Here is a 15,244-nt window from a genome sequence, read left to right on the forward strand (position 1 = left end):
CTAAATTAAAATATATTGGGAGCCACAACCAAAATAAATTTGATTAAGACAATTTGAATTTTGAATAATTTCTCTTATTATTTATTTTTTTGGGTTTGGCTTGTCTTGAGTTCGAAATTGGATTGGACTGTGCTGTTAGACTCGTGGGAGCCCACTACGGGTTTTGTTTCGATAATCCGAACTGTTTTTAATGTGTAGAATTTGTCAAGTACTTTATCTTTATAAAAAATCATGTTGATTTGATATCAAAAGCTACTTAATCGGATTAAATTTATGTCAACGGTAAATATAATTTTCAAAATAAATTGTTGATAAAAATTTAAACGATTAAGATATCGGTTGGGAAGTGGGTTGACTTGTTAGCTTTTTTAACCTGCGCTAAAAAACTTGGTTTGAGAAAAACTTTTTGACTTTTTTGAATTTTTTTGGTGAGATAATAGTGTAATGATTATGGGTTGAATGCGATATTTTATTTTTTGTGACTAAAATAGCCTATTTGGTCTTTTGTAGCTAAAATAGTCAAAAAAATTCCCAAATCTATCTTCCCAAATAGAACTTAAGTAGTTATCGATATTCGATCAACGTAATTTTTTACCGAGATAAAATAATTAATAATTTTTACACATTAAACGATTCAAATTATCAAAACAAAACTCGTAATGAACCCCACACATCTAATAATAGTGTCTAGTCGACCAATCTACTTTGTTGACTAGAGATGCCAATGTTTGTTTTTTTTTATTTATTTATTTTTTTGACAGTAACACTTTTGTTTTTAGCAATAATCAAGAAAAGTTTTAATTGAAGAATGAATTTTATATGATTAGATTTCATTAAACAAATAGTAAAACTAATGATTTAAAAAAAAAATTAATTAAAGGTCACATGCAAATATGAGGCAAAATTTTTGATAAATCTCTTCATCTCTAACATTTTTCAAACAAATTTATAGTTGGATATTAATGAATTGATCTAAATTCAAACAGTATCATCTCTCTCTTCTCTCTCTGTCATGGAGGTAGTCTGGTGCACACTGACTCTCATCTTCTCCATCTTCTTCATCCTCAAACTCCTCTCTCCAAAAAAATCCAACATCCCACCTACTCCACTCTCTCTCCCTATCATCGGCCACCTCCACCTACTTAAAACCCCACTTCATCTCTCTCTGAAAACCCTCTCCGATCGCCACGGTCCCCTCCTGTCCCTCCGCTTCGGCTGCTGCCCCACCGTCGTGGTTTCATCTCCCTCCACCGCCGAACAATTCTTCACCCACCACAACGACATCGCATTCGCCAATCGACCCAAGTCCCTCGCAAGCAAGCACCTCGGCTACAACGGCACCACCATGGGATTCAACTCCTACGGCGATCTCTGGCGCAACCTCCGCCGCGTCACCACCATCCAGATCTTCTCCTCCGCCAGCCTCCACCACTCCTCCGCCGTCCGAATCGAGGAAATTCGGTTTATCGCCGGAAAGATGTTTCGAGCCTCAGGTGGGGAAACCCAGAAGGTGAATCTGAAATCTGTGTTCTATGAGTTGGTTATGAATGTGACGATGAGGATGGTTGCCGGGAAAAGGTGGTCGCCGGCGGCGGACGGTCTGTTTGGTCCGAATTCGGTATTGGATATTTGTGATTACATACCCATATTGAGGTGGGTCGGGTTCAATGGATTTGAGAAAAGACTGGTGAATTTGCAGAGGAAGAGAGATGGGTTTTTGCAGGATCTGATTGATGAGGTGCGACAAAACAAGATTAATAATTCTTCGACGAAACGGAGAAAGACCATAATTGAAGCTTTGTTGTCTCTACAAGAAATGGAGCCTGAATACTATACGGATGACATCATCAAAGGCATCGTAGTGGTAAGTTCAAAATTTTCAATTCCATGTTATATATATTGCTTTTGTGTTGAAGTCCTGGTGTTTTGGTCGGTATATATACATGTATCACCAAACATTTCAGCCAAAATCTGACATTAAAGTCTGTTATGAGATGTTTTGGTGTGGTTCGGTAACACTTACATTTTTAGTTTTCTATTTATATTTATAAAAATTTTAAAAATTTAAATAAAAATTTGTTTGGTAAAATTTTTAGTTTATAAATAAGTGGTCTCAGTTTATAAATTTGGCCAAAAAATAAAAACACAAAAAATGTGTTTTCATTTTGAGTTTTCAGTTTTTTTTTACCACCCAACATTAGCCACCACTCGCCACCATTTTTCACCACCATCTTTCGCCACCACCACCCACCCCCATCACCGCAACTCACCACCCACCACCACTCACCTGCCACCCACTCGCCACCACCACCCACCCACCCCTCACTACCATCGCCGCCACCACCACCGCCGCCCACCTGCCATCCACACGCCACCACCCACCACCATCCACCGCCTGCCAACACCACCTGCTACCTACTTGCCACCACCACTCACCACCACCCGCCATCACCACTCACCACCCACCTACCACCACCATCCATCACCTGCTACCACCAGCCACCCACCACCACCACCACCCACCACCACTACCGCCACCACCACCACCACCCGTCACCCACCTACCACCACCATCCGCCACCTGCTACCACCAGCCAACCACCACCACCCACCACCACCCACCACCACCACCACCCGCCACTCACCTGCCATCACCACCCACTCGCTCCCACCTACCACCCGCCACCGTTACCACCCACCCACCACCACCACCTGCCATCCGCCACCCACCTGCCACCACCACCCACCACCCACCACCACCCACTCGCTACCACCCACCTACCCGCCATCCGCCACCCACCTGCCACCGCCACCCTCCGTTGCCGCCACCACCACCACCACCACCACCGTCACCCACCCACCTACCACCACCACCACCCACCCGCCACCACCAGCTACCCGCCACCCACCGTCACCACTTTCCACCACCGTCTTCCGCCGCCACTTGCCACCACTTGCCATTTTTCACTCTTTTTTATATTTTTAAAATTTTTTAAACATTTTGTCAATTACCAAACACGTTTGTAGTTTATGTTTTTTTAAAAATAAACAAAAAATAAACAAAAATCAGTTTATAAAATTTTTGTAAATATAAACTGAAAACGTAGGTAGCGTTTGGTAGAGTTTTGTAAATATGATTTGAGAGTATGAGTTGTATTTTGAGTTTGTGTGTTGTGGAATTATGATTTGAGTGTAACAAATTTGTTTGGTAAAGAGTTTTAAAAATAGTTTGGAAAAGAGATTTGATTTGAGTGGGGAATTGTTGATGTGACATTTGATATGTGATACAAAAATTTACAACTCATAACTAAACATACAACTCAAAATTATTTTAAAGCATATAAAAAATTTAAAAATTTTCAGAAAATATTTTTCCAGATTATATAAATCAATTGCAAAAAAAAAAAAAAAAAAAAAAATTCACTGTTTCGGACAGCCGGCCGGTCAACCGGCCGGACGTCCTGTTCCCTCAAACGTCCTTCTGCAACAAACAGAATGCTTTGACATATAGACAGAGCTTCCGGTAGAGTTTTAGAAAATTAATTCTAAAACTCTTACCAAACATCATGCTCAAACTCAAGTGTTGAAAACTATTTTCAGAACACAAACAAACAGAGCCGTAAACGTTACCAAATACACTTTAACAGACACTTCAAACACTGATGTATATGGAGTGCATTTTTAGTGTTGGGTGATAGTGGATGCCAAGTATAACCTACTAGGCATACATGATTAGTTACTATAGTCAAGCTTTCACTAGGAGGCCTGTTCATTTGTTAATAAATTATAAGAATTATAAATGAAGTGATTTTGTTGCTAACAGATGATCTTCTAATTCATTTTTTGTACACAGTTAATGTTCACAGCTGGAACACACACATCCTGGCTTACCATGGAATGGGCAGTGTCACTTCTCTTGAATCATCCAGAGGCATTGCAAAAGGCGAGAACTGAGATAAACAACCATGTCGGACCAGGGCAACTTCTAGAGGACTCTGATCTCTCTAAACTACGTTATCTCCATTGCATCATCAATGAGACGCTCAGGCTATTCCCAGTTGGACCTCTTCTTCTACCCCATTTTTCATCAGAAGATTGTGTTGTAGACGGATTCAACATTCCACAAGGAACAACGCTGTTGGTGAACGCTTGGGCCATTCACAGGGATCCCAATTCATGGGATGAGCCTACCCGGTTCAAGCCAGAGAGGTTTGAAGGGTTTGAAGGGGCACGCGAAGGTTTCAAGTTTATCCCATTTGGAGTGGGGAGAAGAGCATGCCCTGGAGCTGCCTTGGCAATAAGGGTAATTGGGTTAGCGTTGGGTACATTGATTCAGTGCTTTGAGTGGGAAAGAGTTGAGCCTGAATTGGTCGACTTGAGCGCAGGATCTGGGCCAACGTTGCCTAAGGCCAAGCCCTTAGAGGCTATGTACAGACCTCGACCTTCCATGATAAGTCTCCTTTCTCAGCTTTGAGTAGTGTCTACTGTTCAAATGTCCCTTCCCCCTTTACGGTTCTCTGTTTTCATGTATGTGCTAGTGGTTTTGGAAGCAACTAATAAGGATTGTACAGAACAATTATCCTATCTTGAGTTGTAATATAAAGTGTGTTTGTGAAAATACTATTTTAGTAGATTATTTTAGCTTTTGATATTTTTAAGGGGTGCTGTTATGGTGTGCAACCCGTTAAGGTTGCACACCATATGCAACCAACACAAAAGGTGTAAGTGGAATGTGTAAACATAAAATAGGACAGCAAACAGAAAGGCGTAAGTGTAAGGTGTAAGTTGCACACTTAAGAAAAGTCCATTTTTAATAGGCTAAAATTTTTGTGTTTGAAAAAAAAGTTAAATTTTTTTGTAATTGAATGTGACGTTTGTGAAAGAAAAAATGAAATAGTTATAAATTTGATATGACATTTTATCTTATTAATAATTTTAGTCTATTTTATTTTTTAGTGTTATTTTAAAAAAAAAAAAAAACCAACTTAAAAAAATTTCTTCCCAAACACCTCCAAAATGTGATGAGATAAGGACTGACAACTTATAAAAAGAAAGAGGCAGCAATTTTGGTTTTGTCTATTGAGTACATTGAATGGGAAGGGTTGGAAGAATTTTAGACAGGGGAGTTCCAGCTCAGTCTCAGACGACGAGCCTACCAATTCCAACCCAGATTCAACTTAAATACTCTCGTCTACATTTTTTCCATCATCACTATCTTGTCATCGGGGTCATCAATACTTAAAAGTTTTGGAAATCAAAATAGATCTTTATGTATTGTAATTTTGTGCTCCAGAGGCTCTTTTTTATCAGAATTGCTTAGTGTATATTAGGGGTCGGCGCGGGTTGGTTGCGGCTACGGAACCTTCAATCCGCCATCCGTCCGTCAGATTGACGGATTAGAGAAAATCAATCTGCATCCGTCTGTCAATCCGGCGGATGTGGATTGAATAAATTAGTGATTTGGCGGATGGATGGGAATCGGCTTGGCAGTTTAAGATTTTATAAATTTTCAATATAATTCAACTTGTGCACTTCCTCAAAAAATAAAAAAAAAAATGAAAGTATTACAGTTAATGATTTAAAAAACTATTACAATCACTGTATGTCTCATCAAATTTTTTTTTTTTGAAACTTTAGAATATCACAATCACTGCATGACTCATTCACATATTACAATCACAGTATGATTCATCCACATATTACAATCACAATTCATCCACATATTACAATCACAGCATGATTCATCCACATAAAGTATTACAATTTGTGATTCTTAAAAATAACAATTCAAACCACTAAAACCATAAACAGGGCAGTAGTAGAGATTGTATGTCTCTGTATTGTTACATTTATATATGTTTTTGAAAACAAAAACCAACCAGCATATATCATATTTTCTATTTATTATTTTTAGAATTAAATTTAAAAACCAAAAAATATAGATAAATAATATGTTTATTTTTTTTAATTCAAAAAATATATTCAAGTTGAAAATTTTTTTTCAACAGAATATTGAAACTTTTTTTTTAATTGAAAACACAAACAAAATATTTAAACAAATTGAAAACATAAAGTCTTATAAATTATTAGAGATTCTCGCGGTTTGGCAATTCGGCTGCGGCCAAAGGAATCTCAAATCCGCCATCCGTCCGCCAAATTGGCGGATTGGAGAAAATCAATTTGTAACTGTCCGCTCGTCATCACGCATCCGTCCAAAATACGACGGATCGGTTCGGTTCGGTCGATTTTGACGGATCGGTATATCCGCTGCTCACCCCTAGTGTATACAAGTTCTTATCTTTGGGAAAACTTATAGTGTGGACTATATTATAAATTGACATAATTTTATTAAAAAATGTATAATTTCTTTATAAATTAATGTAACATAATATTTAAATTTTTATGATTGATGTTATAACAATTTATGGTTTAATTATGATATTTTTTGTTATACTAATTTGTGGCTTGATTTTATATTTTACAATTAATATTACGAAATTTTATCATAAATTTACGTAAAATTATAATAAAGTACATATGTATGTAACCCTAAAAGGATGCACACCATAGGACTTAACCCCCATATCTTGCAAGCTGCCTAGAGTTGTAGAATTTGAAGCATGACTTAGCCCTTTCGGCTTGTTTTATGATGAGATGGGCTGGCTGAGCCCAACTAGCTCGGTAGCCCAGTTCATAGAACTATAAACGAGTTGAGCTGAGTTTGTGAGTACTCAAGCTTGTTAAGAATTAGTAGGAGCGAGGTTCACTGTCTCTTTCCTTGAAAAAGTTAGAAATTTATTCTTATGAACTTAGAATTTACTTCAAATATGTTTGTGTGGTGAAAATTAAATTGATAAAATATGAGATTCATATATAAAATGATTCTAAGTCATTGATTTTTTTTTTAAAAAAAAGTAAATTTTGTTTAAAAAATTTATTTGGCTTTTTATAACTATTTCAGTCCCAATCCACTCCAATCCATCTTCCCAAACGATGGCTGAATTGCTAATGCTATGTCTTAAAATTTTGTAAATAACCATCTTATCATTTTTCTTATTATTTGTTCTTCCTATCATTATGGCTGTATTCTATAATTTTTCATCATTAAATTCTACCTAAATATGTTGTTATTGAGTGATGATATACAAATATAAATTTTGTATATAATTTTCAAACATAATGATATAACTTAATGGTGACCTTTTACTTTAAAACAAAACACTTATAAACATGATTTATATTTACAACAATATCACTATCACAATATTTTTATGGTATTTTTTTGTATAAATTTTTATATATAATATAATATTTTTTTTTTATTTTTACCATTATATCTAGATTAGATCAATTTAATTTAGATATATTTAAAAAGTATAAAATTAGTACAATTTTTTTATAAAAAAACCATTGAAAACAACAAAATAAGATAATATATTGATTTTTTGTATCTTTTAATATTTGGTGAATTTAAAAAAAAAATCACAAAATATTATATTTCTTAAGTATATCTAGATTAAGTGTATTTGGAAAAATAAAAAAATTACATAAAACATTAAAAAAAATTTAATAAAAAAAAAAGTCAATTTTTTTTGTAAGAGTTAAATTAAAGAAGATGATTGTTATTTTTTTTAAAATAACATGAACAAAATATCTGTATTATTTTATTATTTTATATGTATAAAGACAAAGGGCTAAATATATTATTTTAATATGATAGGGGTAAATATAATTTTCAATTGTGAAGGAGGAATTTGTATTAAATAGAAACTTCAAGGGATGTTAATGTAATTTATCCTTAAAATTGTTTGCATGTAAAATTGTCTGTGTGTGGGGTTTATTTTTATATTTATTCTTATATTTATTTTTTTTATTTTTTATTTTTTTAATGTGTCCTTAGAGTATATAAAGAAATTAAAAAAAAATTGTACATTTTGTATAAAAAAAAGTGTAATAAAATATACAATATTTTTTTATTATATAAACATTTGATGTAGCTTTTACAATGTATGTTGATGAAGTTAGGCTTTGTTTGACATTGATTTTTTTGGTTAAAAAAACACAAAAGATAAAATATGTTAAATAAATCAATAAAATAAAATGTTACATTTAAATAATAATTATTTTATTTTTTTTACAAAAAAAAAAAAAATCAAAAAAACTAAACAAATTTATCCCAAGCTAAAATATTCTAAAAACTAAAAAAATAATTAAAAAAATCAATTGTCAAACGGAAACTTAAAGTCTATTCGGCTCAATCTTGACCTCATGACCTGACATAGAGAGAGTGTGTGTAAATCTTGGTGATTCTAACAAAGACCCTCCGCCGTTTAAATTAAGAGTAAACTCATTTAAGTTATGATTTATTTACGCTTTGTTCCTCTAAATTTTAAAAATCAACAGTTGTTCCTTTCAAAATATTATTTTATTACTATTAATCCTAATGTACACTAATGCACTCCTAGCCTACTTAATTAATTAATTAATTAATTATATATATATATTATACGGGTAAATTCTACAATATATACGTCCTACCATATGCACTTTATTCTATAGTTATGATCAATTATTTTCTTTAATTAAAATTCATGAGATTTTTTGTTATGTCTCATGTATTGTTTGACTATGATTTTTTTATTGAATTTAATTATGACTCAAAAAATATGAAATTATATTATTTTCTTCTTTAATTATAAGGTGCATATAGTACCATATAATTTTATAAGTAGATTTTATGTGGATTAGTCATTCTATATTTTTATCAAAATTTTATTTTACCTTTTTAATTTTTCATTATGATGATTAATTTTTATATTTTGGTGTTGTTTGGTGTAGCTGTTAAAACAGATTATCGATTATAACTTAACAGATTATAGATTATGACTTTAATCAGAAGCTATTAATCTGTTTGGTATAGCTGTTGGATTATAGATTTAAGTTACTGAGTAGTGTTTGTTAAATAAGCTGTGAAATAGCTTTTTCAATTAATTTTTATTTTTTATTATTCACTATTTGTCTACATTTTTCATAAAAAATAATAATAATATTTCATAGTTCATTTGGGTCTTTTTCTATTTTAAAAAAAAATAAAAAATAAAAAATAAAAAATAAAAAAATCTAAGAGTATAATTGTGAATTAATATGTCCACAGCAGAAGCTGATAATCAGAAGTAAGGGGTGAGCAGCTTTTCAAAATCAATTTTTTTGACTTAAAATGAGTTATTAGAATCAGAAGTTGTTTGAAATAAGTTTAACCAAACAGTCCAAAATAACTTTTTAAAAGTAAAAAGATATAAACTGGCTAAAAAAAGCCCCACCAAACACCCCCTTTAAATCAAATTACAATATTCTTTTCATTTGACAAACATAAATGAAAAATGACATTTAAATCACATGCAATATTATGTTTGAAAATTGTGCTGACAGTAGGTTTTCCCATAGTTTTAAGGTCTCTTTTGATAACGAGATTAGAAGTCAACTTATTAATATTTTAATTTTTTAAAATCATATTACCCCTCTAATTTTTAGATATTTTTTAAAAAAAAGTTAAAAAATTAACTTTTTAACCACTTCTTAAAATCATAATTTTTGTGTAATTTGAGACTAGTCTATCACCCGTGCTATGCACTAGATAATTATAAATATTTATATTTGTTTTAGATTTTTTTTAATATATAAATTATGTTTTTTAAGATTTTTATAAAAATAATTTAACAACCTTATCACTAACCATAGTATATGGGAGAAGGTACTGCAGTAACTATACACGGATTATATCTATAATTACTTGTATAAGTTGATTTTAAATGTTGATCAGGAGATTGTATCAATAAATGCATACATGTGGAAAAACATATGAATTGAAAAAAATTAATAAATGCTGATAAAGAGATTTTGATCAAATCAATAAATGCTGAGTTTTTTTTTTATTTTAATAAAAAATTTAAAAAATTCAAATTGAGATATTAAAACTCTCACAAATTTTGAGAGTTAAAAATTTCCTTTTGCTTAATATATAGTATAGATAGAGTTAAGCGAAATGCCCTAAAACTAGAGGTAGGCAAAATCCAAGTCAAGACAAGCCATTTGAGGCCAAGAATGTCTGTCACAAGTATATCACTATAAAACTTAGGGCAAATTATATATACTTCAAGATTTAGCAAAATTACAGATATTTCTTGAGGTTTGAAAAATTACAGTTACCTCTCTGAATGTACTATTTGCATAACAAATTAGGGGGCAAATTGTTATGAAAATATAAATCTCAGGAGATAATTTGTTATGAAAATATAAACCTCAAAGGGTATATGTAATTTTCGAAATCTCAAGAGTATCTGTAATTTAATTAAATCTCGAGAAGGTATATGTAATTTGCCCTAAAACGCATCACTGTTTTCAAACTTCGCATTCAAATTAATTCCTGGATCACAACCAAACTTTCCAAATTCTACACTAAACTTGCTTCCCTTTGTCATGGAAAACTTACCCTAGGCTCTGCTACTCTTCTCACTCGTCATATTCAAACACTTCTTCCATCGCAATTCCAAATTACCACCAAGCCCCTTCGCTCTCCCCATAATCGGCCACCTCCACCTCATCAAAAACTCACCCCAGGAAGCATTAAATCACTTATCATCCAAACACGGTCCTATTTTGTTTCTCCGATTCGGCTCTCGGCCTACCCTCGTCGTCTCCTCTCCCTCCGCCGTCGAAGAATGCTTCACCAAGAACGACGTCGTATTCGCGAACCGCCCGCGATCGATCGCCGGCGATTACTTAACCTACAATTACACCGCCGTCGTGTGGGCTCCGTACGGCGACCTGTGGCGGAGCCTTCGCCGCCTCGCCGTCGTTGAACTCTTCTCTTCCAAAAGTCTCCAGAAGTCCTCGATCGTCCGCGAACAAGAAATTCGTAACATTCTCTCTCACTTGATGAAGATTGGGAATCGAGAGGTGGATTTGGAGTACTGGTTCACTCTATTGACATTCAATATGACGACGAGGCTCGTTGCTGGTGATCGATGCGTGAGGGATGAGGATGCAGGGACGGAATTGGGGAAGCGATTTGTTGAAGGATTGAAGGAGAAGTTTCTTAGGAGTTCGCCGTCGAATTTGTGCGATTATGTTCCGATTTTGAGATGGATTGATTACGGAGGGGTGAAGAAGAGTATGGTGATTTTGCAGAAGAAGAGAGATGAGTTTTTGCAGGGTTTGATTGATCAGGTTCGGCGAAAGAGAGCCGATGAGGGAGGCGATAAGAAAACGTTGATCGGAACTTTGTTATGCCTCCAAGAATCGGAACCTGATTTTTATACGGACGATCTCATCAAGAGTTTAATACTGGTAAGTGTTATATGATTTTCCTTTTCCTACTTGTTTTACTTCATTATTTATCATCAATGTATGCATCTTCAATACAATAATGATTGATGTATGCTCTCTATTAGGATCGATCTTTATCAATTTATGATTTTTAGAAATAAATGTTTTTTTGGTACTTAATATTACTAATACCGCTGCGGCCGCCATCATCACCGCCATATAACCACTAAATAATAACATTTTTACTTTTAAGAGAAAAAATAGGTTTGAGGAAGTTTTTTTATTTACAAATTATGTTCGTATTCTTATCTTCACATTATTTTTGTGAGTTTGTTTACAAGGTATAAAAATTCTAAGTTGTGCTAATTGAATGAGTCTATTCTATTGACTAAACTGTTAATAATACATATCCATCATTTTCATGGGGCTTGACAAAATGGCTATTACATCACATAATTATATATGTTTTCTTTTTAATTCAGGTAATGAGGTTGGGAGAGGCTTAAGTTGAGTGACTTCTTAATTTTTAATGTTGTTAAGACATGTTTAACATGTGTTTAGGTGATGTTTTTGGGAGGAACAGGAACATCAATAGTCACGATGGAACGGCAGTGTCGTTTCTTTTAAATCATCCGTCGACGTTCCAGAAGGCCAGAGCAGAGATTGACAACCAAGTTGGACATAGGCGTTTGCTAGATGACTCGGATCTTTCCAAGCTTCCCTTTCTCCAATGTGTCATCAATGAAACCCTAAGGCTATATCCTCCTGCGCCGCTTCTATTGCCACATTATTCATCTGAAGATTGCATTGTTGGGGGATTTGAAGTACCTCGCGGTACGACTCTGTTGGTGAATGCTTCGGGCTTGCATAGGGATCCCAAGGTTTGGGAAGAGCCTGACAAGTTCAAGCCGGAGAGGTTTGAAGGGGAAAGAGAAGGATTCAAATTTGTTCCATTTGGAATAGGGAGGAGGGCGTGTCCAGGTGCCAACATGGGTGTGCGGGCAAATTCCTTGGCTTTGGGCTCACTTATTCAGTGTTTTGAATTGGAGGAGGTTCGAGAAAAAAAGAGCTTGATCATAGATTCAAAACCTCCGCTCAAGGCTGAAGCTTTAGAGGTTGTGTGCATTCCAAGAAAAAATGCACTTGAACTCCTCTCTCAATTTCAAAATTGAAGTGTGCTAATGGATCTTTATTTTTAGCTAGTTATGATTAGGCTAGTCAACGGATCAAATTTTCTATGATTCGAATCCCATCTGATCTGACAGATTGAATAAGAAATCATCTTAATCAAGTTTATCCAATTATTCAATTCAAAAATATGATCCAATTGAATTTGGATGTGATTTTACTATAGGATTATTGGATTTGATATATATATATATATATCATTATGTGATTATCGTATTGTATTTTATTGTAATGTTATAAATAATATTTCAAAATTTTTGGAATTTATCCCACGAAATAAGTATAATAGATAATGACAGCCACACATCATACTTAAAATTTTAGACTTATTTTATTTTATGAGAGATTAAAAGATAAAAATTAAAGTGCAAGAAGTTTAAACCAAGTTAATATAATTTTTTTTTTTTTTTTTGTTGGTGTGTGTGGATATTGTTGCCTTGCATGAATTATAATCCTTTCTATTCTAAAGTTGCAATGGAAGATCTTCATTACATTAATTAAGGGTTTGTAATGATTCTTTTTAAATTTAAAATATTAATATCACAACCTATAGATATTATAACCCTCATTTGGCATGTTGGGTTGGAAGGCTTTTTTAGTTAAAATAGTCATAAAAAGACAAAATAGACAAAAAAAAATTAATGAGACAAAATGTCACATTTAAATCATAATCATTTTATTTTTTCTATCACAAAAGTTTAAAAAATTAAAAAAATCTAATCCAAAAGTGGTTTTTAGCCCTTAATTAAAATAGTAAAAAAAAAATTGAAAAAATCAAACTTACTTTCCAAACAAAGTTCACGCAGAGAACCTCCATTACAATCATGGAATATAGAAGCTCTCAATCCCCCGTGTGTGTGTATATATATATATACATACACACAAAAGTAAAAGTTAAAGTATGTAAATCAGATCAAATCATATTATTACAAATTAAGTAAATCATAGATTTTAGGGAAAATTATGTAAATAGATCATGTCTTTTACACGATGTGTCAATTTAGTCCCTATAGTTTTAATTTGTTTGATTTTGTCCTTTAATTTAACGAATTGTGTCATTTTAGTCCAATAAATAACGGTTGTTAAGTTAAGTTAACGGAAAGTCAAATAACGCGTCAATTTGGTCCCTGTATTTTTCACAATGTGTCAATTTAGTCTCTGTCAAAATCGAAAAAATTAAAACTACAGGAATCAAATTGACACATTATTTGATCTTCCGTTAAATTAATTTAACAACCGTTATTTATTGAACTAAAATGATACAATCTGTTAAATTAAGGGGCAAAATCGAGCAAATTGAAACTATATGGATTAAATTGACACATCGTGTAAAGTACATGGACTATTTGTATAATTAACCCTAGATTTTATAATATTATGAGATTGGGCATTTGTTAACGGATTCAGATTGAATCTAATCTGTTAATTAGCCTACTTATTGCAATTGTCTTCTTTTTTTATTTTTTTATTTTATATTAATTTATATCTTTTTGTTGGGAAAGCAATTTGTTGAAGGATTGATGGAGAAGTTTCTTGTGAGTTCGCCGTCAAATTTGTGTGATTATGTTCCGATTTTGAGATAGATTGATTACGGGGAGTTGAAGAAGAGTATGGTGATTTTGCAGAAGAAGAGAGATGAGTTGTCACAACCCAAACCCGCCCCTAAGGGTTTAGCATCGTAACCAGCCAGTAATCCTTGGATTACCGAAGGCCTCTGAACGGAATAATATGTATAACAATGACTGCGGAAGCAAATATACAAAGTTACATAGTCCATAGAGCCGTGCAGACATATATGGAACAGAATATTTGAAACTTTCATATACATGTTTCCATACATACATATATGACATTAAAATACAGTAGCCTTACATCATCCAAGCCACATATACAAGATTCCTACGTGTTCAGGCTAGACAAAAACATTTCAGAAATACAAAAGTCCCAACGACTACAAACTCGAGTAGATCTCAAAAGGGAACCTCAACGAGAGGCATGATGGCTGGCTGACACCAAAACTCGCCAGGCGGTATCTTAGGCCTGGTCATGTGCTTGCTCACCTACATACATATAAATAATACAGTGAGCTAAAGCGCAATGAATAATAACTAGGTAAAGGGTTTTAATGAATGATATCCAGCACAAGTTAGGATTCAGAATTTATATCAGAAATATATTCAGACTTCAAATCAGAAATAGATTCAGATACACACTCATGTTCATATTCAGATTTTTTATAAGATCATACGTGGTACACCCATTAGCTATCATATCAACTTGGTCCAGAGACCCACATGCATAGTTGGTACCAACGACCATAAAGGTCCATATCTTACGCGCAAGTAGCCATGGTATTGTTACCCTCAGGCGAGGGCCACGTGAATATAAGCCTCGGTATTGTTACCCTCGGGCATGGGCCACGTGAATATAAGCCACAGTATTATTACCCCTGGGCGAGGGCCACGTGCAGATTGACCGCGGTATTGTTACCCCTGGGCAAGGGCCACGTGAACTAAGGGTGCCACAAATACATTTCAAAAAATTGGACATTCATTCATAATTCATAAAATAGCATTTCAAAAAATGGATCGTCTCATATCAGTCAGAAAATGCTTAAAGTTAAACATAACTTTACAGAGTTATTACTCACAGTTGGCTTCGGGTGCAGATAAACAGAGCAGATTAATCAAGTGATCCGAGGCACGTGACCTACACAAACATACATACAAAC

The 15,244-nt window shown here is 33.8% G+C and overlaps 1 protein-coding gene and 1 pseudogene across 2 annotated transcripts; both read left to right on the forward strand.

Annotated features, from left to right (window-relative positions):
• The first annotated feature begins 714 nt into the window (after nt 1-714).
• LOC114274472 (cytochrome P450 81Q32-like) lies at nt 715-4,618 on the forward strand. Its single transcript, XM_082895849.1, has 2 exons — nt 715-1,864; nt 3,854-4,618. The coding sequence occupies exons 1-2, from the start codon at nt 1,013-1,015 to the stop codon at nt 4,472-4,474; spliced, it is 1,473 nt and encodes a 490-aa protein (XP_082751975.1). The 5' UTR covers nt 715-1,012; the 3' UTR covers nt 4,475-4,618.
• A 5,852-nt stretch (nt 4,619-10,470) lies between these two features.
• LOC114274509 (cytochrome P450 81C13-like) lies at nt 10,471-12,626 on the forward strand (annotated as a pseudogene). Its single transcript, XR_014344766.1, has 2 exons — nt 10,471-11,346; nt 11,887-12,626. The product of XR_014344766.1 is annotated as a cytochrome P450 81C13-like (transcript).
• Nucleotides 12,627-15,244: the final 2,618 nt, after the last annotated feature.

This window comes from Camellia sinensis, chromosome 11 (assembly GCF_055761805.1).
Source record: "Camellia sinensis isolate YWXY chromosome 11, ASM5576180v1, whole genome shotgun sequence".
Taxonomy (NCBI): domain Eukaryota; kingdom Viridiplantae; phylum Streptophyta; class Magnoliopsida; order Ericales; family Theaceae; genus Camellia; species Camellia sinensis.

Bases quoted from the DNA above. Each gene is read 5' to 3' on its own strand.
- LOC114274472 (XM_082895849.1), top strand. From the start codon at position 1,013: ATGGAGGTAGTCTGGTGCACACTGACTCTCATCTTCTCCATCTTCTTC. The intron at 1,865-3,853 runs GTAAGTTCAAAA...TTTTGTACACAG, and splicing joins TCATCAAAGGCATCGTAGTG to TTAATGTTCACAGCTGGAAC.